The sequence below is a fragment of the Thermobia domestica genome, chromosome 2 (genome assembly GCF_964235325.1).
Source record: "Thermobia domestica chromosome 2, izTheDome1.hap1.1, whole genome shotgun sequence".
In the NCBI taxonomy this organism is placed as follows: domain Eukaryota; kingdom Metazoa; phylum Arthropoda; class Insecta; order Zygentoma; family Lepismatidae; genus Thermobia; species Thermobia domestica.
Genome location: NC_137455.1, coordinates 247,124,811 through 247,148,910, shown reverse-complemented (window position 1 = coordinate 247,148,910; position 24,100 = coordinate 247,124,811). Strand labels below are relative to the sequence as shown.

At 35.3% G+C, this 24,100-nt stretch overlaps 1 protein-coding gene across 1 annotated transcript in view; it reads left to right on the top strand.

The window, feature by feature from the left end:
* LOC145678427 (semaphorin-1A-like) overlaps positions 1-24,100 on the top strand; it is a gene marked incomplete in the record, with an annotated part of 854,086 nt that overhangs the window by 647,623 nt on the left and 182,363 nt on the right. The window contains 2 exon segments of the mRNA XM_081748545.1: positions 3,901-3,988; positions 20,552-20,656. Of these exon segments, the coding sequence (XP_081604671.1) occupies positions 3,901-3,988; positions 20,552-20,656 (193 nt within the window).

Below are 24,100 nucleotides of genomic sequence, written 5' to 3'. Positions count from 1 at the left end.
ATATGCGCACAGAATGGTACGCGGTGTGAAATTAACGACCTCGAAATTCGATAGTAGCGGAACTCTTGGTCATTTTCGTCCCATCTTGGAAGCCCATTTTGACCCACTTCCGGTGACGCACAAAACGTGGAAATAAGGGCACGAAACGGCACGACACATTCACTAGTCGATGCGAAAGGAAGAACCTCAAAATTCGGTAGTGGCGGAGCAGTGAGTCAATTTCGTCCCACCTTTGAGGCCCATTTTGACCGTCTTCCAGTGACGCACAAAACATCGAAATAGACGCACAAAAGAGTACGCGATGTGAAATTAACGACCTCGAGATTTAATAGTGGCGAAACTCTTGGTGTTTTTCGTCCCACCTTGGGGACTCATTTTAACCCACTTCCCATGACGCACAAAACGGAAGTAGACGCACAAAACGGCAGAAAACGATGTGAAGGAAACGAACTCGAAATTCATTGGTGGCGGAAGAGCAATAATTTGTTCCGCCATATTTGTAGGCCCATTTTGACCCACTTCCGGTGATGCACAAAATGTGGGAATAGGCGCACAAAGCGACACAAAAGATGCAAAACAAAGTACCTCGAAATTCGTTGGTGGTGGAACAAGTTTATGACGCCGTGAGCACCAATATAAGTATATACTGTAGTTCTTACCAGGGGGCGCGGTGGGTCAGTGGTAGAGCGTTCACCTCCGGTGCTTGAGGTCCCTGGTTCGATCTCAGCTCGCGCAGTTTGGGCTTTGTGATGGACAAACACCGTACTCGTGGATTTTCTCGGAGTTCTCCCGTTTCCTCCCACTTTCTTCATTTCATTCATTTCCCATCATCACCGTCTCCTTTAGCCTAACCGGCATAAGCGTGGGACGTAAAGCTAAAGATTTCATATCATTTTTTGTAGTTCTTACCATCAAGGCTGAGAACTGCACGGTCCAATTTTTTAGCCAAAGTAGAAGCCCAAGCGGAATAGTGATGATGTCAACCGGCCCGGCTCGGTTCAACTGAGCGTACAGCTTGAGCTGGCTTGGTTGGGATTACCCATCGACTGGGCTCAATTGAGCCAATGGCTTGAACCGGCTCGGTAAAGACGAGTTATCGACTCGGCTTGATTGGAGCCAATGGCTCGAACCAGCTCCGTTGAAACGAGTCCATAGGCTGGGTTCGAGTTAGCTTAACTAAGCCAATGGCTCGAACCGGCTCGGTTGGGGTAAGCAATCAGCTTGGTTCGGTTCGGCTCGTGTGAGCCTTTGGCTCGAGCTGGCTCGGTTGGATGAGCTGTTGGCTCGGCTTACTTCTCGGTTCGGCTCGATAAGTGAATGAGCTGTGAGCGAGCCGCTTGAGTCGTTGACAACCCTAAACCCGGGTCGAGCAGTTTTAAACATGTTTGGCTGGAGTCCCATAACTTCTAACAATTTTTGGCTCGAGCCCGAATACTTGCTCCTCCTGAACTCAAACCAAGAACCTCGTGATCGATGTCCTTGCCTCCTGAAGATTTCTTGACTACCGAGATCGACAGTTAACTAATTTTTAGTATTCCGATACAAACCGCCTATATTCCATGTTTATACATGTACACGGTGTTATAATAATAATTAGTTATAGTAGTAGTAGTAGTAGTAGTATCATTGATAATTATATTGTTTATGTAGGATACTTGAAGATAGTAGTACTTGGAACTACACAAAGGATTTAGCTCGAATTGGCTCGACTCGACTGGAAACTCGATCCGAATTCGAGTCGAGTTGGGGGAAATTTTTCGAGCCGAGATCTCGAGTCGAACTCAAAGATGTCTGCTTCGAGTCGAGTCGAGTCGAACTCGCTCGTGCTCATTCCTATTGTATGCATGACGGGCATATAGAGTTCTTTCGAGGGGGATAGAACCATAAACATAATATATTTAAAAAAATACTTAGTTTCACGGCTTTCTTCCCAGGGGGGGAAGGGATGGTAGGTATCCAGTATTTCTTATAAGTACCTTATTTGAAATATGTAAAACAGTAACAAGTGGACAATACAATATACACACATCTTCTTATCTTCAGTTTTAATTGCTGATTTCAATTGCAATTAACAATTACAATTAACAATTACAAGTTTCAATTGTCAATTGCAATTAACAATTGAATGTTTCAATTGCACCCTTTGCAATTGACAATTAACAATTAAAAGTTTCAATTGCCTGGTGACCAATTAACAATTAACAATTGACGAAAATTTAATTGCAAATTTTATGATTGAATTCAATTGCAATTGAAATTAATTGTCAATTACAAATTGAAATCAATTGCAATTGAAATCAATTGCAATTGATTTTCAGAGCAATTACTTTCAATTGATTGATCAATTGCAATTGATTTCAATTGATTTTGCCCAACACTGATATCCACTATATTACCGTACTACATTTTTATATGTGCCAATTCCTCTGTAAACCATTTGGTTCATCAAAATATTGCCGTTCATGACAATAAGAGATTGTAACGTCCGTTCTTTAATTTGACTTACTAATTCATTGTTTGATCTTTGATTTTTAAGTACAGTGAAACCTCTAAATAACGGACACCAATGGGACATGAATTTCTGTCCGTTACTGAGGGGTGTCCGTTACAGAGAGTTTACAGAAATTTGATTTCTCACAACGGTAATTGTATGCATTGATATACAGTAAATACATTATGTATGAGCGTAAATAGTAAAATTCAATTTGAAAATACTCTATTTAGTACATATTTGAATTACTGGCATAAATGAAGGAGAAATTTATTTCTATTAAATAATATTATTGCTGGGAAATGTGTTAGTGTATTTCAAATTCTCATAACATTCTCAAAAGATGCGTTAGGAACCAACTAACAAGCTAAACTCTTTTGTTCAGCAAAAAAGGCATGCTTTTTCCTCTACAAGGCTAATAAAACTCATTAACAAGTGTCCTCTGAGAATCCTCAGTACGGTTCCGGAAGAAACATTTTGTGTGTGTGTGTGTGTGTGTTTGTGTACTGGCGCGGTATCTTCGTTGGTGGAATGGATGAAAAGGCAAGTCATTGGAATTGCATATGCTTATTGACCCAGCCCCAATCACAAAGAATATCCTCTTATAGAAAGTGGAAAAGGGAGCCGGAAAATCTCCAACCCAGACTTGTTCCAGTATCATAAGTAAAAGAAAAATGTTTTTAAAAAATTGCTCGCCGAAAATGTTATTGTAAAATAAACAATGCTTGTTTTAGCTGTGCAATTGTATCTATGAAAAAGATGTAAGACCTAGAGGAAAAAGGACTAAATTTGTTAGGGAAGGGAAGATCTTTCGCATAGAATTCTTGGCCATACGACTGACACTGCATGAGTGTTATTGCTTATTGAAAGTTTTTCTGGGATTTCCACCAGAAAACAGTTTATTGCTGGCAGAAAAGAAAAAAGGATTTCAAGTTCAGTTTGAAGATGTTCTGTTTGATGGTTCACCAAGTCTAGACACATGATAGATACATTTGTGGGGAAAAAGACTTTTCTGCATATTGTAATATATCGCAGAACCTAGAATAATTCCGGTCCGTTATGAAGAGGTTATTGAAACGTTTGGGGCAAGAAGGACTGTCCGCGTCCGTATCTGAGTGTCCGTAAAAGGGAGAGTTTTGTTCCCTAAGACAACATATATTTTTGCCGGGACAAAAAATTGTCCGTATTATAGAGTTGTCCGTTATTGAGAGGTGTCCGTTAACGGAGGTTTCACTGTATTTTTATTTCTTGCCAGGTATGACACACAGCTGTTTTAGCCTTGTTCTCTGTAGGTATTTACTACTTTAATGTTGTAGTAGTAAATTTTATTGTTACAACTCCATTTCTTATTGTTACAACCCCCTTTGACATGTAAATAATTGTTGGGTAATTCTTTTTGTCATTTGCAGGATGGCGAGTATGTTGTAGAAACTGAATATGAAGGCAAAGGATTATGCCCGTATGACCCAGATCACAATAGCACTGGAGTATACAGCGGTGAGTATAAGCGCACTGAAATCATGTCTGGCTAAAATATATAGGGTTACAAATAGTGATGTGAGGTGGAAAATTTTCCGCTATATTTTTCCGGAAAAATTTCCGTTCTAAAAAAAAATATCAGTAATCAAGTAACAATTCCTCAGCAATCATAAAATTGGTTGAATTCATGAATAGAAATGTTAAAAATTGAAAGATCGTTTAAAGAATCTGAAAATTTTCATGGCTGAAAATTTTACAGTACTGTGTAGGAACAAGTGAAACAATTTTTCATGAATCGAAATATTTTCTGTCTTATATGAAAAATTGAACTTTTTATGATTCGGAAAATTTTCATCATTTTGAAGCAAAAAGTAAGACAACTTTTTATGAATCAGGAAGTTTTATTGCTCTGTAGAAACAAGTGAAGGAAATTTTCATCACGATGTAGAAACAAGTGGAAAAAACTTTTCGTAAGCCGGACAATGTTGGATATTATGTATAGTGATGTTTGGTGGAAAATTTTCCATTATATTTAACTGCACATCAGTGATGAAAATTTTCCGGAAAATTTTCCGATTCATAAAAACATACTCCACTTATCCCTACATCGTTGTTTAGGCGTGATGTAAGGTGGAAAATTTTCTCCTATATTTTTCCGGAAAATTTTCCGTTCTTAACAAATATCAGTGATCAAGTAACAGTTCCTCAGTATTCAAAAAATTGATTGAAATCATGTATAGAAATGTTAAAAAGTGAAAGATCGTTTAAAGAATCTGAAAATTTTCATGGCTCAGACACTTTTCAGTACTATGTAGGAACAAGTGAAACAATTTTTCATGAATCGAAAAATTCACTGTCCTGTACAGTGAAGAAAATTTTCCGGAAAATTTTGAAACGGATTATGTTAAAAAGTTTCATGAAGTGAAAATCTAACGATTCTTCATTCCAAGAATGTTTCAAAAACTTCAATGCGTTCTTCCCTCAGAATCCACCTTTGATCTTACAATATTAGATTTCGTCAGTTTAATAGGCATAATACGGTTTTCTCATAGCTTTACTACTTTTATGGATTTACATACTGCAACATTCATAAATACGTAGATATAATATAAAGTGCCTACTGTAAATTTTTGACTACCCAAAATTCGAGTTTAAGTAACTCATGAAAGCAAATACTGACCATTTTCTGGAAATAAAAATTTATTTATTCATATATTCATTCAGAAGAGAAAGTGAAATATAAATAATAAGGAAGCTGATTTGTGTAGTTGTTCTTCCAATAAAATAATAAAAGAAACACAAAAAGCTGCACTATTAGCGCTGCGTTCTAAAAGCAACAAGTAATTTCATTTTAATTTACAAAATAAAAAACACATTTCATATATATATATGTACTTGTTCAATTTCTTGTTACATTTTAAATATTGGATTGGGATATTTATTCTCTACGTACTCGATGTATGTTCCCTGCACATTACACACACACACACAGACTGTATATTTTTACTTTCCAACTTGAAATATTACGAAGTTTTCTGGTTTCCGAAAGCTATTTGGAAAAATAATAATTTGTTGCTGTCTAAGTTTCCTCTACAGGAATTGTATATCTCAATGTGCAGTTAAATATATTGGAAAATTTTCCACCAAACATCACTATACATAATATCCAAAATTGTCCGGATTATGAAAAGTTTTTTCACTTGTTTCTACATCGTGATGAAAATTTTCCGATTCATGAAAATTCTTTTCACTTGCTTTTACAGAGCAATAAAACTTTTCGATTCACAAAAAGTTGTTTTACTTTTTGCTTCAAAATGTTGAAAATTTTCCGACTCATATAAAGTTCTTCAGTTTTTCCGTACAAGACAGAAAATACTTCGATTCATGAAAAATTGTTTCACTTGTTCCTACATAGTACTGAAAATTGTCTGAGCCATGAAAATTTTCAGATTCTTTAAACGATCTTTTATTTTTTAACATTTCTATACATGAATTAAATCAATTTTATGAATACTGAGAGATTGTTACTTGAACACTGATATTTGTTAAGAACGGAAAATTTTCCGGAAAAATATAGAAGAAAATTATCCACCTCACATCACGGCTAAACAACGAGTAGGAATAAGTGGAGCATGTTTTCATGAATCGGAAAATTTTCCGTTTCAAAATTTTCCGGAAAATTTTCATCACTGTACAGAACATACAATTTTTCGATTCATGAAAAATGTTTCACTTGTTCCTACATAGTACTGAAAATTGTCTGAGCCATGAAAATTTTCAGATTCTTTAAACGATCTTTCACTTTTTAACATTTCTATACATGAATTAAATCAATTTTATGAATACTGAGGGATTGTTACTTGATCACTAATATTTGTTAACAGAAAATTTTCCGGAAAAATATAGAAGAAAATTTTCCACCTCACATCACGGCTAAAAAACAATGTAGGAATAAGTAGAGTACTGTTTTATGAATCGAAAAATTTTCATCACTGGTTACAAACAGTGTTTCTTCCAGACATGTTTTTGGGGGCACTGCCCCCACGAAGCTCTCAGACTGCCTCCCCGGACGAGACCAAAATAATACGTCTATAATATAATAATAAATAAAATAGTACCAGAAGTGCCCCTTCCCCCCGGAATACTACGTGAGCCCCTTGGAACATTTTTTTTTCTGAAATAACGACTGGTTACAAATGTCAACACTCATGCGGACGTGTCCACATTTTGGGAGCAAAAATTTCCGTCCTAATACATTTCCCGAAACTGCCTAATTTGTCCGCATTTTCTAAACTCAAATGGATTGTCAATTCAGTTTCATACACTTCAAACATTGAAGATATGCTTGGGTATTTATTCAAAAAAGGAATTGTTAAAAAAAAACTACAGAAAAATGTTCTTGTTTAATTATTTTTCACAATTTTCAATATATTTTTCGTAATGTTTTAAAGTAAACTGGAAAGTAGAAGATTAAAAAAAAAAAAAAAAATCATCATTCTTCTTCTGTCCAAAGTTAATTTGTATAGTCAGTGTGTGAATTGCGATATTGATATTGGGAGAGAGAATAGACGATACCCAACAAGACACAGCATTAAAGATACAATAATTCATAATGAGGCAATGACGCCCTCTCCCTCCAACATACACACAACTATGATTATCTGACAACAGTAATAATCAAGATATCTATTTATTGAATCAATAAACTTCGCAACAATAACTAAATAACTATTGCCTGAGATATTCGCACTTAACGTTTCCGAGTGTGTTTGAGTATAGGATTGCAAGTATCTTCTTTCATTTCACGATATGTGTACAATGTAAGACGATTGCATTTCCATACATCACTTCACTAGTAGTACAACATATCGTCAACTTCCGACGACGAACTGGAAGGTATGAGGATACGATTGCAAGTGACAACTATAGGCACATAAAATGTTAAATTGGGCGAAGGTGAACAAAGAAAAAGATTGTATTAGAAGCCAAAAGTGAATAGTTTACATCTTTCATTAGCAAATTAAAACTACATGGAAGGACAAAAACGGTAGAATTTGACAGTATAGTCCAACGTTTTATCATCAAAGATTTTTGTTTTCTGGAAGAGGGAGGAAAGGGGCAAACATTCCTGGGAGGGATGCTTCAGTTAGTTTCTTGGGGAGATCGAAAGTGATTGAGGGGGAAATCTTTATTATCCCCCTGGTAATTCGCATTCTGTATTATAAGCCTAAAAACGCGATAGCCAGATGGAAGTGCGTCCGCATTTTGACATTTCAGAATGTGATAATTTTGAATTCGAGAAGTGGAGATCAGTAGGTACATCGTTTATGAGTCAGGACTATTTCGGAAACTTATTAACTCCTCCGAATCAAACAGGGATAGTTTTTTTAAATATAGTATATATTGGTGGTTTAAATATAGTCATATATATTGGTGGTTTAAGAAAATGAAGTTTTGATTTTTTTCACGGGACATACTGTCAGTAGGTTTTCATTGATGGAAAACTAATGCTATTTAACTTTTAACCCACTTCAGTAATTTTTAGAGGTCATTGCTGGGATGTGAAGTACTAAAGTTATACTGTGTATAAGAGAAGTTGTCTGCGTAGTTCGCGCTCGTGTTCGCTAAATATACTATATACTTCGAAATGTTAATGTTTCAATAGTACATCATATGAAATTATTTGCTATTATGACTTGGCACAATATTTTCAAATAATATAAAGTCATAGTTCTGAATAAGACTATTAGTCTTGCAAAGCATTGTTTTCTTGCTTCGATGCTATATCTAAATATACACGTATGTAAGAAAAATTGCATAATAGCTTTAAAAAGTACCATGGAATTGATTGACAGCAGACTTGGCTTTCAACTTTCCGACCCAGCTACCTACGGTATCAAGTGTAGGCTTTGATCAATCCTGAGTTGTGGACGGAACCAGGCAGTTATTGCTACGGGCGTTGTGGTGCGGCGAGGTAGAAGGTTTCACCCAAGAGAGGCCATATATTGTTGGCTGTTTCATCATTCCTCATATTATCATTTAGTACGTCTTCATCTCAATTGCATATTTTGTTGGTTCATCACAGCGATCTAGACGAACGTGGATATCGATACCGGACAATCAACACCCTCAACTCCTGGTTCAACTGGCGCTATCAACATGACTGATAAATGCAGAAGCAGCAAGGGATCCTGGGCAGGTATTCGATCTTGCTCGCGATCCCTCGCTCCAATGCGAAACACTCGTAGTTGCCACCGCCAAAAAGCATCACTAATCACAATTTGTGCAATCTAAGTCTACCGAAATGGAAGTGTCATCTCCTGACGACAGACAGCAATTTCCTTCTATAGAAGACATCTCGAAACCGAAGTTCTATTATTATTTACTTACTTTACAAAGTTCCAACACGAGAAGTAAATCTTTCAACTCACCAAGTACTTCACTCGAGAACAAGTCACTCAGATCACTAGAAATCGGAACGAAATCATAATTAAATCACCAGATCCTATCTTCACCATCATTGTTCGTAATAAATACTCTTTTGAAGTTTTGGCAAAAACTCTAATCTACAAAAACTCACAGACAAACATATCAAAACAGTAATCTCCTCCCGGACGATAACCTGCTTTACCAGTACATGGACAATTTGACCCACACATGGAGTCAAACCAAGTATAAGTGAAGAAGTCAGCAAGGGACTAAAAGCTGAAGGATACTCCATTGTCAAGTATTTACGCATCAAAAGCGTACGTAGCGCAACTTACATGGTCCGGGGTTTGACTAACTGCCAAGAGACTATTGATGATTTACTTTGCAATGGAGCTTTCATTTACAGAAAACGCCATAGAGTGGAACCATGAGGCACACTCCAGCTCCCCTTCCATTACGTTGCGAGAAATGCCAAATTTATAACTCGCATAGCACAGCGGAATGCCGTAATCCTGTGAAATGCGGATACTGCCTTCAACTCCACAGCACAAAAACCTGCCCAAACCTCAACAATCCACTAACGTGTAGTACCTGTGAAGATGCTCATCCCACACTTAGTTACAAGTTCAAAGCACATTCCTGTCCTGAACCAAACAAACCAGAACTGGTTGTGCCGTTATGGGTTACAGACAATACAATGACTACGCAAATCTGTTTTTCAGACAATTTAATGCAATCAATTTTTTTCTTTCTTAACCACGACATTTCAAAATACGCTACCTTTCATTTCCTTTCAATGGTAATACGTCTTCCAACAGATTGAACTGGCAGCCAAACGAATCCTCAATGTTAACTTCCAAGTAACTTATTTTGATCACAATGTGTATTTTCACTCTATTATCAACACTAACCTTACAACTGATCAATATTGAGTTTTCAGGCATGGATTCTATTATTAGTTTATTGTTTGTGAATATCAGTTCTTTACAGGAACATTGGACAACTTCTTTTGGAGGAACATCGGACTTTGTTCGAACGAGGAAACAATTCACGGCTTCTTATTAAATGGAACTCATCTTACCGCTATATCCTCTAGCAAAGCTTCTATCATGTACTTCGCTATGACGGTACCATACCAGCCCGTAAAGCAAATAGTGAAGTAGCTGTTCGTTTCCCTTGAAGCCTACCCTATCGCACTTTCGTCTGAAAACTTGATTGTTACACTCTATTTTTCCAACCTTTATGTAATTCTTGCAACAATCTACATTCGCCCTGGTCATGAGCTTCCTTATGAATTTTTTCCAATACATTTCTAATAATTTTCAAATATTTGTTATACAGAGGTCTCTTTTTTATAGAATACCAAACAGTTATAATCAAGTAACAACTGATGTGGACATTTTTTCGAGCTACCCAGTGTTTGAAAGAGCAATTAAACGAGCTTTGACGGAATAGTTTTACTTTTACACTCCTTTTTTTTCTATGTTGTTGTTATTGTTGTCTTGTTTCTTTTTCTTTCTTTTGTTAGCATGTCCCTGTGTAAAATGGCAAAGTTATGCTGTATCTGGGAAATTGTTCAATAAATAAATAAAATAAATAAATAAATCATGGCTCACATCAATTTTCACAGCCGTTTGACCGCCAAAAACGCCATTTCCAGGAGTTTAGCACCACCCATACGGCAGGTACTATTCTGTAACTACTCAAACCAACTCGACATATCTCTAACACTACTCCAGATATAGTCACAGTTCCGCATAATTTCGTTGTTCGATGTACAGTACATGCTCTTGATCCAATGGGCAGTGATCACCTTCCAATTAAGTTTTCTATCACCAACCGATTCTTAAACCTTTCTAATTCTATTCTACAACGTCAAGTCACACGATTTGATAAAGTAGACAGGGAAACACGTTACATTTCTTGTGCCCACAAACTTGGAAAACTTAGAAGCACCCAATACAGAAGAAAGTTTATATCATTCTCTTGACATTATCACACTGCTATTCATGCATCCGCTAATTGCTACACCTCTAACAAGTAAGTCAAATATTTCTTTCCTCAGATTCCTCCACTCCTCCTCCACTTATTCGTCGTTCCAGAGAACTTTATCGAGGTTAGCAAAGTACTGACAATGTCGAATCCTTGAGGCTACATAAAGAATTTCGATATTACACACGAACATATAAATAACTCCGCTGGATAGACACGTGTGGCAATAAACTTTCAGACATTACACATCTCACGAAATTTTAGAAAAGATTCAACACCCTGACAGGTAAAAAGACAAATACACCATATCCACTAATTTATCATGACGAAAAAATGAAATGAAATCTTTAGTTTTACGTCCCATGGTTATGCCGGTTAGGCTAAAGGAGACGGTGATGATGAGAAATGAATGAAATGGTGGAATGAAGAAAGTGGGAGGAAACGGGAGAACCCCGAAAAACCCACGAGCACGGTGTTTGTCCACCACAAAGTCCACACAGCGCGAGCTGGGATCGAACCAGGGATCCCAAGCACCGGAGGTTAACGCTCTAATTTATCATGACGAGGTTCTTCATACCAAAAAGGATAAAGCGGACGCTTTTGTGGATTATTTATAAACAATTTTTTACTCCTTTACTATCTATTAAACAGCCGAAAGCTCATCCAGCCTATAAAGTTAATTTTCAATGACCCCAGCTTTAACCAAATACATCATACTCACTTTCAGCTACCCATCCCCTTACATGCTCACCACAGTCGAAATTCAAGACACTTTAGCACGGAAACGCAATACTGACCCAGGCATAGATGTGATGACATACCACCAGATCAAAGAAAGACCCTATATTTTTCTTCACCTCTTAGCTCTCATTTTCACATTTATACTCAGAACAAGTTATACTACCTTGATCAAAAAATTTCCGGAATCATCACCGTGTGGTGGTGTCAGTCACCTGATTTGATCTTTTCTTTTTCTGTAGGTTGCCATAACTGTCAGCGATATTCCTTCCCAATTTAAACATCTTACTTTGCCCTTTCTGTAAGTGACGCAGTGTTGAGTACATCTATTTGGGTACGTTTCGATCTTTGCAATGGAGTTAATTTTGCTATAATGAGTGTATATTAAATTTTGCGTTAAAAACGGGTTCAATAGTCCAAAGACCATGTAAATGCTGGAAAAGTGTTTAGACGATGATGCTCTAAACAAAACAGCGGTTTATCAGTGGCGAGCATCCAATGAACTAAGACCGAAGTAACCAAGTCGTTTTCAGTCGAAAAAGGTGATGCTCACTGTTTTCATGGATTACTAAACGCCAGGAAGGAGACTTCTGCATGACGTTTTCCAACCTTACCGTCTTCAGTTAGCATTTAAAACAGTGGAGGAGGAAAGTAAAGAAGAAAGTACGTAAAAGATTAAAGAAGATATATGTTTGTGTTCTTATAATAAAATACTGATTTCCATTTCAGATTGGATAAGAGTATTGAGAATTTAATATATTGTGCTTATTTAATGTCACAAAATTATTAGCTTGTAAGAAATAAGTTTGATTCTTCTCGAACGTACATACATCACGTACGTATATACAATGATAATCAAGTTTGAAATTACGTGATTTAGTCCCCTTAATAGCCTAAATAGTAAATACATAGAAGTGGTTCGAAATTGAAATGATCTGACTTTGCCTCTCGCTGGAAAAAATTCTGGCGACGCCAATCTTGTCAGTGTGTGTTTTCTATTGTAAAGAAAGTGAATTTTGCATAAAGTTAGGGAGGAAAAGCATACAAGAACCAACTTTGGAGGGAAAGAAGGTGGAGAGATTATATGGAAGGAAGCTACATAGAACGGCAGACTATACTGATATATATTGAGACTATATGATATACAGTATATTGAAATATTATTGAGCCATACGGATGCCATCATTATCCACCGACTTAAACCTGATTTCTCTCATGACTGTTCTTTTTTAAGTTACAATAGGTACTTAGTTTTTCAGAAAACATTTTGTTATTTGTTTTTTGTGACAATGAATGATGTCTTCTTTCAATCTTTTCGAAAAACAAAAAATAAAATAAAAAGAGAAAAGGAAGGACGATCCGGAAATAATTTTAAGAGTCAGAGCCTGGTGTTTGTTTCCAGAAATTGCCACTATCAACGCGTCCCATTAACTTGGACGATTCCTGTCTGTCTTGCCTTCTTCAAACAAAGGAGTAGCGAAAAATGAAAGGAGCGAAAAATAGTTCTGGCTGACATCTATGTTATGCGGAAGGTTACAAATGCGGAGACGGGATTCTTTCCAGCGAAGAGAAGAAACTAAGAGAAAAAGTGAAATGGAAGATAGAGTAACAAAAGTGGAAGATAGGAGTAATGTAAGGGGAATGTTTTTTTCTGGTTCACTGGTGAGCAAATGCATTTTTCTTTTAGTTTTTTGTTCTTTCTTTAAGAAAGAGGAGCAGAAAAGTAATAAAAACATTGGGAAAAGGCGAAGAGAGAGTGAGAAAAAATACTTTTAAGATTACAGTTAGTTTCAACTTGAAGTTTTGGAAACAAATTTGTAACTGGAAGATGTAACTTTTTTTTTTTTTTTTTTTTTTTTTTTTGAAGAGGTATTGTAGTAACATTTATTTTTCGTGTGTGGATAAAGTATTTTAGGCTTTCTAAAACTAGAATAAAAATATACTTTCATTATTGCTAATTTCCAAAAATCGTACCCTGAGAAGAGTACGTTATTACAGCTGAAAACCATTTAAAAAACTTCCTAACAGATGTATTTTCTCCTCGTACACATTTAGAATGCTCATGGACAAATGCAGGGAATATAATAGATAAGTGAGACGTCCTATTTGATGCATTTTAGTACATTACAGTATGAAAAATTGTTAAAAAACTCTTTAGGTGTCTTTTGTGTCAATGTATGGGAATAACTTCACCAAGTTCAATTGATTGATTGATTGGTTAGGGCTTAATGGGACGTCAGCAGCGAGTCTATTTAACTCCGTCACAACCAAGTTCAAATTTTATTTAAGGTGCGAGAAGAATGGTCCTTTAACTTAATTCTATATATATTCATTAAGAACACGGGTTTAATCCCCAGTATTAGTTATTGCGGTTCTGGTGGATCGTGTAATAATTTGCTTTATTACCCAATGAGTTTTTGGTTGGGATTTTTTTTAAACAATTCAACTTGGATGAAGACGTAGCAGTACGTTCCGCCTTTCCCCTCCTACTTCAACACGAAAAAGCAACTAACTACTGTATTCTAAAGGAAAAATAAAAAAAAGGTAGGACCACCGCACTAAACTTTCTCTCTCCAATTTATACAATATTATAGTTATTAATGAATAATAATATATACTATTTTATATGAAATATGAGCAGAATGTATGACTCGTTATTGAGAAAATCGTCCAAAAAACTCACCCCCAAGAATAAACAACCTGTCGTAGATTTTTTCGGCTCAAATGAGCTATGCCATATTGTCAGGTCACTAATGAAATATTTATTTATGAAATATGAAGAAAATCCCATAAGTCATTTTTGGGAAACTCATCTCCAAGAATAAACTACCTTGTACATTTTTTCAGAACAACTGAGTTACACCATATTGTCATGTTATTAATGAAATATTTATTTGTGAAGCATGAACAAAATCGCCTGAGTCGTTTTTAAGGAAATCATCCTAAAATTCACCCCTAAGAATAAACTATCCTTCGTACTTTTTTTTCAGGACAAATGAGTTATGCCATATTGTTAGGTTATTAATGAAATATGAACAAAATCGCCAAAGTATTTTTTGGGAAAGCGCACGAAAGCAAACTCATCCCTAAAAATAAACCATCTCTTCTCGAGTTTTCCAAGACAAATGACTTCTACCGTATGATTGGGTTGTTTTTCGAAAATTTATTTGTGATGTAATAAGAAATATAAAAAGTCGAAATTTCCGTTTCTTTTTAAGTAAAAAAATGACTTGTTATGGAGGACCTGCGTCCCAAAAAAGCCTGTCTTTTTTTTTTTTTTTTTTTTTTTTAATCATCCGTAGCTGGGATAGAGCACGTAGATTAGATGCATTGTCAATCCGTACGTGACTACTGTACGTACGATTTATCAAGTTTTTCTTCGTTTTGGTTCAGTTTCAAACTCAGATTTGTACCATATATGACTAAAAGTCCTAATTAATTTGAAACATATTTTATGAGTGAAAAACAGGGTCACTCATAAAACTTAAAATTCACATAAAACTTGAGGCAAAAACAGTCCGTATAAGTTGCGAAGTAAATTGCCACTCTTTGCAACATGACATTTAATATAATGGTGCTTTTTTTTTTTTTTTTCTTGTAGACGAGACAGTCCGTTCATAAAATACTTTCATATGTTTTCTCTGTTCTCTTTTTTTAATTCCCTATAAGTAGATGTGTTCTGTACATTGAATATCTACATTTTGTTCGAAGTACGTAGTTTAGAATATTGTTCGAAGTACGTCACACGCATGGAGAATATGATACGGACTTTCGCAGGACATAAGTATGTGAAGTGAGAAGTAATGCGAGTAAGAGTTTAGAGTACGAAAAGCAAGTTTGAACCAGCTATCTGGGGTGATTTGGCTTAAAGCAAGATTTAAGTCAGTTGATTTTAAGCAATAAAAATCATTAAATTGCCAAGTGATCACATTTTATTTTTATTTTTTTAAAAAGTCATTAGTATAAATCAAATTACAAACGAATTAACTTGCAGTAAAAGTTAGATAAAGATTATACTGTTCTGCGGTTTCAGTGACTAAATTATAATAAGGTAAAATGCAATTTGTTAGGATGAAGTGGATTATTAGTTGCGAGATACGCGTAGTAGGAAAAAGAAATGAAATGAAATATTTTAGTTTAAGAGCCCACGATTATGCCCTTTAATAAGCTAAGGGAGACGGTGATTAAGGCAAGTGAATGATGATGGAATAATTGGTGGAAAGAGAAAATGGATGAAGCGGAGTAATCCGAGAAAACCCACAGACACGATGTTGTCCGAACAGGGATACCACCAGCAGAGCTAAGCGCTTTACCACTGAGCCACCGTGCCTCCTACACGTGATAGGAGAAAGTATTCCATTTACTAGCGGAAGATTTATTAGCCTGTTGATAGATGTCGGCGGGTTTTCCAATACAAAGTGGAAGTTACGTATTGAAGAATTATGCTCAATATTCATCTTGATTTAGTAACGGTTTGAGCCTTGAGAGCTTTCATATGTATGTGGTTGGTGGTTCCTTGTCGTGTAGTGCCGTTGTATAACTTTTTAGAAAGTTATTTAAAAATAATAATAATAATAAAAAAATATTTTATGAAATCTGAGTGAAGATCGCTTCTCATCAATCCTAACAATCCATACACTTAACTACAAGAATTACGATTACTTGTTTGTTATTATGACATGTAGATTTCTAAAAATATAGTTTAGCTCAAGATTCAAATACAGTCCTTTAATAACAACACAATGCGTATTGACTTACAAGGGAATTATTTGAAGTTGTACGTGGGTATCTGTATGTGTTGTATATCATTGGAAAGATCACACGGGGTACGCCTCACATGTGAAATATCTCGCTTGAATGGGGCCTGTAGGGGGCATGTCGACCATTGAAGATCAGAACAAGGCACGCTCCGAAACACCAAAAAACTTGGACCAAGTAGAAAGCTGTGCTGTAATTGTTTTGAGACTTGGTATATGAGGAGTGCATTTCCAAAACATGCTAAATCCGTTTGGTAGAATTCTTCAGAAAGGACAAAAAACTATATCTTTTTACATTAAAGCAAGTGATATTTCAAACAGAATTTACCACAGAAAATAATGTGTTTTGACAAAAAAATAATTATAAAATTTAACGTAATAGGCTCCATAGTATACTCTTCCATATTCAATTCAAAATCGGACATTTTTGGATTTAGCATGTTTTGGAAATACATTCCTCATATATGGTATAAGTTTAAAACTTAGGTGAATACGACTCAGACATCGAATGTGTACAGATCAAAATGGCGGACATAAATTACAAAAAAACAAGCAATGGATCTGAAATTAGGTATATAGAGATATTCGACGTCGCTGTGTATGAATCGGATGCCAAAAGTGTAGAATTCAAAATGGCGGATCCAAGATGGCGGACAATATGCATAACACTGCTATGAAACTGAAAGCCGGTAGGTAGAAGTTTTCTTGGTCGCTGAGTACGAATTCAATGTTAATATCACGGATCTAATCCACGGATAGTTGATTTAGTAGTAAGCGACCAGAGTGATGATAAATATGAGAGAAGTACAGTTTATTGAAGAATAATACCAATTACGATTTGATACATTTTTAAAATTGCCATTTTCGTGTTTAGCATGCGGACAGAGAAGAACTACATATGTGCTCAGTATAATTGAACTCGAATTGTTTAACAAACATAGCACTTGATGCAAAATTTTTCCATTTCTCCATGTAGAATTCAAAGAAAATTTTGAGATGGAAACTATTTTTTATTCCTTCATAGATCAATATATTATTTTTAGATGTTATAGGACGTTACTTCTGTTTATATATATATATATATATATATATATATATATATATATATATATATATATATATATATATATATATATATATATATATATATATATGTATGTATGTATGTATGTATGTATATATATATACTCGTATGTAATCTGAGGTTTCCACGTCTATCTCTCCCCATCAACTTGTACAGCTTTAAAGCGAGAAAAATTACAACGTTATTGTCCAGTTAACGGTGAAACAAGACCCGAATTTAAGGAGGATATTGAAGTAGGGGACTCTTGTAACCTGATGACAAGAGACCGGGGAATATCGATATATGCTCAACGAGAAATCAAATAGAAGCATATATTGTAGTTTGCCCTTGATCGTAAGACCATTCAGGAAATAATATCTCATCTAGAAAGAACAACCATTCCTAAAGTTATATAGGCGTGAATTTGAGATTTCATGAAGGTAGTGGGACAGCAAGAAATAGGATAGTTTGTTTCCCTTCCTGCAATCTCCATTCTCCCGGAAATGGAGCAAGAAAGGATCGCGTAGCTCACGAAACATAACAAAGCCAAGCCGTAGCAATTGAGTTTCTTCTTTTCCCTTATACATTTTCTTCCTCCCACTCCCTTTGTTTCCACATCAGTTGCTAGAATTGGTGAAATAGATGGATAACTCTCGAAATGGTCAGTTTCGGTCACAAGAAGGTGATTTCCTTCCTTGAAGATCCTTATGATATCCAATAACCAACCAAAGATTTTTTTTTACCCTCTGAGAATAAAATGGAGCTATTTTTCTAGGTTTAAACCTCACCACGAGAAATCCGCGAATAAAAACCCTTTCCGTTCTTCCGTACAGATAGTCCCATAAATACAAAGGCTGTGGTAAGGACAACCAACCAGAGCTTTTCTCAGTTCTGGTTCACATAACTTCTTATTTCAGTGGTGACATACGGTGAAGTCGATAGCAGTCTCTTGGCTACATATTGTTGTAAGAAGACAAAGTCGGAATTTAACTTTCTCATTTTTACTCATAACAAACGGCATGAATGAACGATCTTTATATATGAGGTGAGAGAATACTGAACTGCACTTCTGAGAATTTGAAATTAAATCTTTCATTTATCGTCCGACGATTAACCCTTCAAGTTAAAGAAGACGGATGGTTAATGAAAGTGAATGAATGGGTGAATTGATGGAGATAATGTGAGACGAAACTGGAGAACTTCGAGAATACCAACAGACATTAATAGCCAGGAATTAATACCGAAATCCTCGCACCTGATCACATTGTTGACGCTCTATCATTGGGCCTCTGTGCTTCCTAATTTAAGAAATTATTATTAAAAAAAAAAAAAAAAGAGTTACTAAAACGACTAGAGACACAATTGGCGCTGCAAAATCGTTGTCATTTCAACCACACCGGTGTACGGGGAAAGCGCGCCTGCATTGCATTGTGTGTTACAGGGGCGGATCCAGGACGGACTTCTGGGGGGGGCGGTCGGCGGTAATACTGCTACTTTTAAGAGCTCCAAACTTGTTATGGATGGGTTTATTTATATATAAAATAAGAAAGTTTCCTCTTGTGGGGGGGGGCGATCGCCCCGATCGCCCCCCTCTGGATCCGCCCCTGGTGTGTTATGAGTGAAGTTTGTTTGGAGGAAGAAAATCCCAATTTCTTGTTTGGCTTATAGGGAGATTTAAGAGAGAAAATGATACAGTTTCACGCTTAACTTTAGATATCGGAAAATTATTTATCTACAAAAGTATTTCAATGTGTACAATCAAGGCTATTGCCGTGGTCCACCCACTAGTTCTTTAATTGCCTCAAAAGCTAAAGTTCGTATTATTTTAATCATATATGAGGGGAGGATTACAATTCTCTAGAAAAACTTGAAAGCAATTGATAACTTACCTACAGAAGATGAGTGACAGTAGCCACTTCAAACGGACATTACACCAAGTGTAGGAAAGGCCAAATTTGAATGTATGGTTGCAGAAAGGCATACTTATGTTCAATAAGCGATCATTTTTTATTATCAATAGTTTATTATGTTTAATATATTTTTTTAATACTCACACGATACCACAAATAATCGAAACCATAATATGATGCTGGTTAAGCTTTGCTGTCATTTTCTACATCAATATCTATAGTATTTTGTTGGAATTAAAAAGTTCATCAGTATTATGGAGGTATCCATTATTGAAAACAGGAATGGACTGGCTCCATGAAAAGGGCGGTGCCATTGAAAGAGCTGCGGTACAGATATTGGAAGGGGATACCAATTGATTGGAGAGGAGGATAGTATGCCATTTATAATATCTATTGCTATAAAGATTTCATTATATTTATAATCTCATATGCTTTTAACTATAACGTAAGACATAATTTTGGAATAAGGATACTGCTGTTTTAGTTTGATTCCAGAACACAGTTGCTGGAGATTTATGCCGAATCATCTGCGTAACGGTACTATGAAACAAAGTGATAATTGACTTCGAGATTTGTGTATTATTGCTTAATTCGAGTCTGTTAATAATGAATCTTAAACCTTGAGTCAAATTATGTCACGATGTCTTTCTTTCCTTTCCTTATTTTATAAAATGTGATTGATGCGAATCCATCGACTCAACCTTACAAAAATAATCGAAATCTTTTATTATTTCTATTGAACGTTTTAAGATAAGCTTGGCTAAAGTAAACTTCACTGCACTGTTTGAAAGAGAAACGTTCTTGTTAATGTAAAAGTGACAGTTCAGCTAATTGCATGTCAAGGATTTTTACGTTATTCTTAGAGTTCCTTCGTGGCTAAGCGGTTAGTATACGCGCCTTTGGCGTGGGAGACCTGGGTTCGATTTCCGGCGGGAGCTCATGTGGTTCGGATTCCACGTTAATCAGTAGGTCCACATCTCATGTAGCCTCGCTGCTGAACGGGACGTTAAACTCAAAATCACCTCATCTTATGATATTCTTATGTTATTTTTATGTTAATACTTAGTATAACTTACATATTTAAGTTAGATAAGTTAGATCTAGGCTTAATCTAGACTAGTAAGATTTATTTATCTTAATAATTGCCGAGATTATTCAATATTGTATTACAACGAATATCACCCTTTTTCAGACGGTGAACTATACACTGCCACAGTAGCAGACTTTTCTGGAACCGATCCACTTATCTACAGGAAGCCTCTTCGGACAGAGAGATCAGATTTGAAACAATTAAATGGTAAGTGTATTTATTTGGTACTAAAATATCGTAAGTCTGTGAATTATCTGTTCTAGAGGTATATCGAGAATAAAAATTGTTTCGCGTTTATACTGTATTTGTAAGAATAATAGACAATGCTTCAACTAGTTATTTCCAACTGAATATTCTGGAACATTTCTCATTACTTTTCATATCGGATACAAAGTTAATTTATATGATTATGGACAAAAGCCAATTATTTATTTTACATAACCAGAACTGGATGGTACAGGATAGGAGAAATGCCACTATTAAATAATGATAATAAAATAATGATAATAATAATAATACTTTTATAAAAGCATGACGTCTAAATCTATTAGTCACTCTCCACAATCAGACTAATACTTCTTGCTAGCTGCGCTGCTTCCTATTTGACTCGTAAGAAAAGTCGCTAGCATGCATGTAATTTGAAGACTAGCTGAAGGCTTGGGGAGGAACAAGTAATAATAATAAAGTTTGCTGTACCAAATAATGCGTGTAAAGACAAACCGTTTAAAATGTTTGATGATTGTTTATTTGAAACAGAGTAAAATATCCATCCGAAAATAGCTACAGAATTTTCTAGTGTATTTCCAAAAGAATTCTCGAAAGTATAGTGACTGAATTTTGTAATTCTTATTGTCTTCTTTAGTTTTGAGAATAGGTAATAAACTAGCTGAACCTGTGCTATTTACACACCGCACCGTTCTATATGACCACGAATCTCCTTCTCACTTCTCACTATGTCTGTGCAAGTCCCTCTACGGACACAAGTAAAGGACAAGAAGACTCTCAAAGCGAGTGAATTGCTATAGACAAACATTTACATTTAGTATTTTAATACGTAGATTGTTGGGATGAGTTTGCGGCAAACTTTGATAAGTGATAGATGATACTAAATTTAAGTATTTTTTTTATAATTCCATATCCGAGTACCTCGCATTTTGGTTCCAGAAGCCGTCGAAGTTGCCAGCTTGCAATACTGAATGTTTTATCAGTAAGATTAAAGCACAGCGCCTGAGATGTCCATCAACCCGCTATAGGTAGCTCCTCTACTGGTTGCCTTTCACAAGGGTATCAATCTAGTGCCAATATTAAATTAATAGGGCCAAAACGACGCCTAAAATGTGAAATAGGAAAATAAAGACAGGTTATTTATTTATTTATTTTAATTTGAATGAGAACTGGTAAATCTACACAAAATTTGGAATCGATCTACGAAAAGGCACGTTTAAAGCAATTGTGGTTTCCTTGATCTCATTGTCAAAAGGATTGTCCACAAACATATTAACTTTTCTTGACCGCAAACATAAATACCTAGCATTTTAATATATAGATTGGCAGCAGTGATCTGGTTAATTGGAATTAGGTAAATAAGTAAAAACAGGTAAACTGGTAGTGTCGCTGGTACTTGAGTAGTAGATTCCTCCTCCTTCCTTTGGGAATTCGATTCTCTAATTGTCCAGTTTATTCGTTTTTTCGTTATATATATATATATATATATATATATATATATATATATATATATATATATATATATATATATATATATATATATATATATATAATCTTATTGTCTTTAGTTGACACAGTCTTAACACAGAATAAGAGTATCAGTTTTCGACTACCGGACTGTTACTTTACCTGATGGAAGTGAGAATACTGCGAAAATATTAAGCACAGTACTATAACGTTTGAGTTAGTGTTTCGTTAGATGATAAAAGAACAGTGAAATTATTCAATAGACCTATGTATCAATAGAATAACTTATGTTGACAAATGGAATGTGCCATTACTCATTATACTAACGGTTTAGATGTATGGTGTGTGTAAGCATCTATGTATGTAAGAAACATCAATCGAAGAGAGCACTTTGTTTTGTACGTGCCCATACATGAATTGCTATATGTAGATCACTTTTGTGAATGTGTGAATTCAGCCCTAAAACGAGATGCAGTTCCACATGGAGATAAATAGTGGAGATAAAATTAAACAATGGGAATTGCACGTGTGGGACGCATTTTGAGCATTTCGTGGTCCCCTTTCTTCCCCTCGACCATTGAAGTTTATGTGATGATAAAGCATCAATATATTGCGCTAGAGGCTGTTTTGTTTCCATGTGCTTTGTAAGCAGTTAGTTACGCCAATGGTGTTCTACCGTAGATGTTGGTTTGAATTGTAATTGCGGAAGTTATGCCTCAAAGTAAAATGGCCAATTCAAATTTTCCGTTCACTACCCTTTCGTTTTCTAACAAGGCAAAACATACAGTAATAGAGAATGTAGAACATTAACAGGATAGTTAAAATGCAGGAAGAAAGGAGAAAAAATAATTACTAAGTTTGTTTGGAATTAAGGAATACTTTTGTACAAATAACAGAAGTAATAGCAGTAGCAGTAGTTTTGTTGTTATACAGTTCATCAGCGTTACCGATGTGTGATCCTATAGGATTACAAGCTGAAATAATTGACATATTAATGTAACAAATATGTAATGAAATCTCCTCAGTGTCTTGTTTCTTCCTGTAAAATAATAACTTTCATCAATTGTAGGTAAAATAGTATTCAGTAGGTACATAATTTCAGTAGGTAAAATAGTATTTTCCCGAAAATCAAGGATTGTCACAGGGGTTCTAAGTTTGCAAAACGAATTCGTAAAATATAATATATATTTTTTGTGTTTTAAGCTTTATCCCTATCTCTTGGAATTGTTTCAAGATCGGGGAAAAGGAGTATTATATATATATACTAACGTAAAGCTGCAATCTTTGTGTAAACACTTCAGAAATATGAAAATGGTAGATGTAAATAAATTTGGTAGAGAAATGTTCACAAGGCGTGGTTTGCATTTAAATAAAAGGGAAAAATAATTGTTAAGTAATGAAATTTGTGATGTAATTAACAGTGATATGAGTAATAAATCAAGGTCTCAAGCAGCGTTGCTTGCTTGGGAAGTAACTCAAAGCAAGAAGAATGTGGATGAGGGCACTTCTTTTTTAGTTCAAGGGTAAATTTAACACAGCAAGTAGGCTTACGTATCTTTCATCAAAATGTACAAGGGTTTTCCATTGGGAAACAACGATGGAAATTTTGTTGACGGAAATTCTTAAAGATGTAGATATTATTTGTATAACCGAACATTGGTGCTCACAAAACAATATAGCAACTATAAATTTACCAAACCTCAAGCTAGCAACTAGTTTCTGTCGAGAAAAGAAAACAAGGGCTAGTCCAAGCATTTTTGTAAAACATAGTGTAAAATTTAAAGAATGCACTAAGTTTAAACATATAAACGATGAACAAAATTTTGAATGTTGTATTTTGGAGCTCCCAGTGGAAAAAGTTGTAATAATCTTTATATATATATAACACCGGATAGTGAAATTGAAATTTTTGTACGTAACTTAGATGTAATACTCTCACATTATAGTTGTACTAAATAC